The 3,442-nt window shown below is 39.8% G+C and overlaps 1 protein-coding gene across 1 annotated transcript in view; it reads left to right on the forward strand.

Annotated features, from left to right (window-relative positions):
- The window catches only part of LOC119301220, a 4,418-nt gene extending 1,232 nt beyond the window's left edge, over positions 1-3,186 (forward strand). Inside the window, exons 3-6 of the mRNA XM_037578153.1 lie at positions 608-717; positions 1,416-1,501; positions 2,490-2,600; positions 2,729-3,186. Coding sequence (XP_037434050.1) covers positions 608-717; positions 1,416-1,501; positions 2,490-2,600; positions 2,729-2,861 — 440 coding nt within the window. The 3' untranslated portion in view covers positions 2,862-3,186. The remainder of the gene's footprint in view (positions 1-607; positions 718-1,415; positions 1,502-2,489; positions 2,601-2,728) is intronic.
- Positions 3,187-3,442: the final 256 nt, after the last annotated feature.

Raw genomic sequence — 3,442 nt, forward strand, 5'->3', positions numbered from 1 at the left:
ATAATCTGATGGACTGTGTTTGCACTTGTGCTTCTCAGAATTTGGATCCATTATTGTTGCTAGATTCCTGCTTGTGCTTGTCAAATTTACATTGCATTAGCTGCCCGTTTGTGCTTATTTTGGTGCAGATTGGCTGCCTTTGCAGCTCAGAACATGCTTAAAAGATGTTTTATTTGGATATGCACGTTGCAGAATCAGTTTCCTTGTGTTGCCTGCTTGCTCATCTCTTTCCGCCTCTGATGCAATTCAAGTGAGCACCTAGAGCTTCTGCTCCCAAGTGGCCTTCGGAGTTCGGAGCATATCTTTTTTCTCCGAAAGAGTAGCATATGAGTTAGGAAAATACTCCCTCCGTTTTTATTTACTCCGCATATTAGCTTTGACTTAAGTCAAACATTGTAAGGTTGGCCAAGTTTATAGAAAACAATATGAACATTTACAAAATGTGCATATCTATATGATGTATATAGATGTGAACATATATTCAATGATGTGTATGATTACAGTTTGAACTGAGAGTAGTGGCATTGTTAAAAACTTCCCTTGAAAAAAATACTGCGGATGAAGTTTGAAATATGCATGCCTTATGCTTGTTTATTTTTAATTTCAGAAGGGAAAGTTGAAATGCTTGGCAAGGAATCAATTCATGCCATTGTCCTGGGGGTTTTCTCAGCAGCCATTATGTCAGATGATATCCCTGAGACATTCAAATTCAAAAGAGTAAGATCCACCTTTCTTGATAATCAAGGAATTAGCTGTTCTGATACTAATATAATGTGTTGAATCTTATATTTGTTTTGTTTCATGGAACTTCATAAATGAAACCTTCTCTTTTCAAGTCTCAGTAATTGATTATCAATTTAATTTGTCTTGTTTGGATGCTTCATAAATTGTACTCAACAGAGCTGATGCCCATGGATGTGGAAACTGAACCTTGCAAGAATTGTTTGTTATATTGCCATGCATAGCCATTCAGATTCGCTTGTACTCAACAGAGCTAATGCATATTTACTTGTGCATAAAACCATATGGCTTAAAGTTCATCTCTTTTCGTGTTGATCTTTAATAGTTGGAACTTGCAAGTATACTGTGTACAGTTCTGAACGTTTTTGACAAATATTACGGCCATCATTACTCAATTTTGCCAACTGTTACAAGAAAAAGAAGTTAGCGGATGGTGTTCACATTATCAAAAGGTACATGTGACTAGGAAGTCTCTAAAGAAAGTAAACACCAAAATGTGGGAATAGGCCTTGATTTATTGCATCGTAGAGAAAAATGGCTGATACTTCCAACTTGAATGGGTTCGTGAAGACAACATGTGATTAACAACTTCCCAATCTTGAGAACTCTGTAGATATAGTAGTTTTAAACACCATCCAATCACTTTAATAAGTTAGAGTTTATTGCTTTCACAGAGAGGACATGGAGGAAAATTTATAAGCCAGTCGGACAAGCGGCATGTGATTAAAAAAGGAAGCATGATACGGTTTTCTGTTAAAAGGTATGGGCTCATCCAGTTCCTCTTTTGTCTGGTTCAAATTGCCTTTCCCGGAGTTTTATTTCCAATTTGGCCAGCAACTCTACACATTTTAGATATTTGTATAGCTTTTACTTTGCTTATGTTACTTATACTGCTGTATGTTGGTGTTGTACATGCGTACCGTAGCGTATTAATATTTTTTCTCTGCTGTGCTGATGAGGGGGTACCCCTAAACCCACCTTGCTTTGAACTTTCAACAATAGCATTCCATAATAACATATCAGGAGTTTGATGGTGTACAAGGTGATGGCTTTCTTTAATGCATGAAACTATATACCAGCATGGTGATACTAGAGCTATATAAGGAGGAAGAGGATTTGTAGCACCTGGGCGCTCCACCCCTTATGTGAACATTAAGTTCAAAAATACCGAGAAATTTGAAAAAAAAACTGACAGTATACCGATATCAAACTTGGGTGTCCGATCTACTTTCGTGTGAAATTTTGTGGAAAAATACCAGGAAATGTATCCGTGGCAAAAAAGGCAAAAAATTCCTATGTATAGAAAAAAAATGTTTGGATGGATTTTTGTTCGGACATGGATACCTTTCCGGGTATTTTTTTCATGAAACTTCACACGGAAGTAGATTGGGAACCCAGGTTTGATATCCCCAAATTTCAGGGTTTTTTGAATCTTTTGGTATTTTTTACATGTAATATTTTATAGGGGTGTGGAGCACCCAGGAGCTCCTGTGTATTTTCCTATATAAGGAGCATTAGCTTTGAGCTTATTTAATCATGCACTATGATTCCTTCAGAACAAATAATGTATTAGAAACGGACTGAAGCTCATCCCCACAATATATTGAGCTGCATGTGAGAACTATATGAGCATTCACTAAGCGATTTGTAGTTTGTATGTTACTCTACTCTTAGTCAAATAGTCATGTGACACTGTATTTTGAGTCAAATAAACTAATCACGTGCCTTTGCCTGATACTCATTTATAGGGTGGACACGGAAATGAATTGTCACATAACTGGATCTTTGATGCCACCTCACACAGGATGCATGCGTTGGCTATCAGTACATGATACTGAATACGCATCGGAAATTAGCAGGTCTGGTTTGCTAACACATGCTTCCGTGCTATTTTTTAAACTGCCATTTCAATCGGTAGTTCTGTGCGGCAATTTTCAAAGCTTGAGTAAGCTTGAGTAATAAAATGTGTGCTGCTCGAAATTTCCAGTGGTAAAAGGAAACCAAGGGATCATACTAAGAGCGAGCAGAAGGTACAAGATTGCACAACTGCGAACCGCGAAGATAGCGTGGTGAATTCTGAACGACCACGCAAGTCCCGAAAGAGGGCTGTTGGGGAATAATGATGCCATTTGAAGTAAAAAAAAAATTTGTCATGGACTCAAGACTTGCAATCTTGCTGACTCGTTTTTGGAAACATGGTTTTGCTTGGCTCGGAAGCTACTTCCCAGTCGCTCCGTGCCAATAATTTTTTGCGTAGCATCAGTTGTATGATGATGATGTAAAATAGGACAGGTAGTGAGCGCGTAGTATGTTTATCTGGTGTTTTCTGATCTTCCAGGGGCGATCTTGTTTATGAGTAAATTGATAGATTTCAGTTTGGGTGAGGCTACACTTTCAACTGATTTTTTCAATTAGGGTCAATCGATTTGTGGGCCGTTGGACGAAGATTGTGTGGCATCTAAACCCTCTTCTTCCTCACATCTGTTTCTTCCCAGACCGCCATGCGTGCCACCGGCCACTGCCGCCCCACCCTCCCCGAAATCTCTCCCCACCGCCGGTCCGCCGCCGCCCCGGCCATCCCTCTAGGCCCTCCTGCGCCGAGTTTTTTCTCCGATGAATCCCCACGCCACTGCCCCACCATCGTTCCCCTCCATCGCCCCATCCTGAACCCTAAGATGGATAGTGGGGTAGCCTCTCTGGC

This window comes from Triticum dicoccoides, chromosome 5A, assembly GCF_002162155.2.
Source record: "Triticum dicoccoides isolate Atlit2015 ecotype Zavitan chromosome 5A, WEW_v2.0, whole genome shotgun sequence".
In the NCBI taxonomy this organism is placed as follows: Eukaryota; Viridiplantae; Streptophyta; class Magnoliopsida; order Poales; family Poaceae; genus Triticum; species Triticum dicoccoides.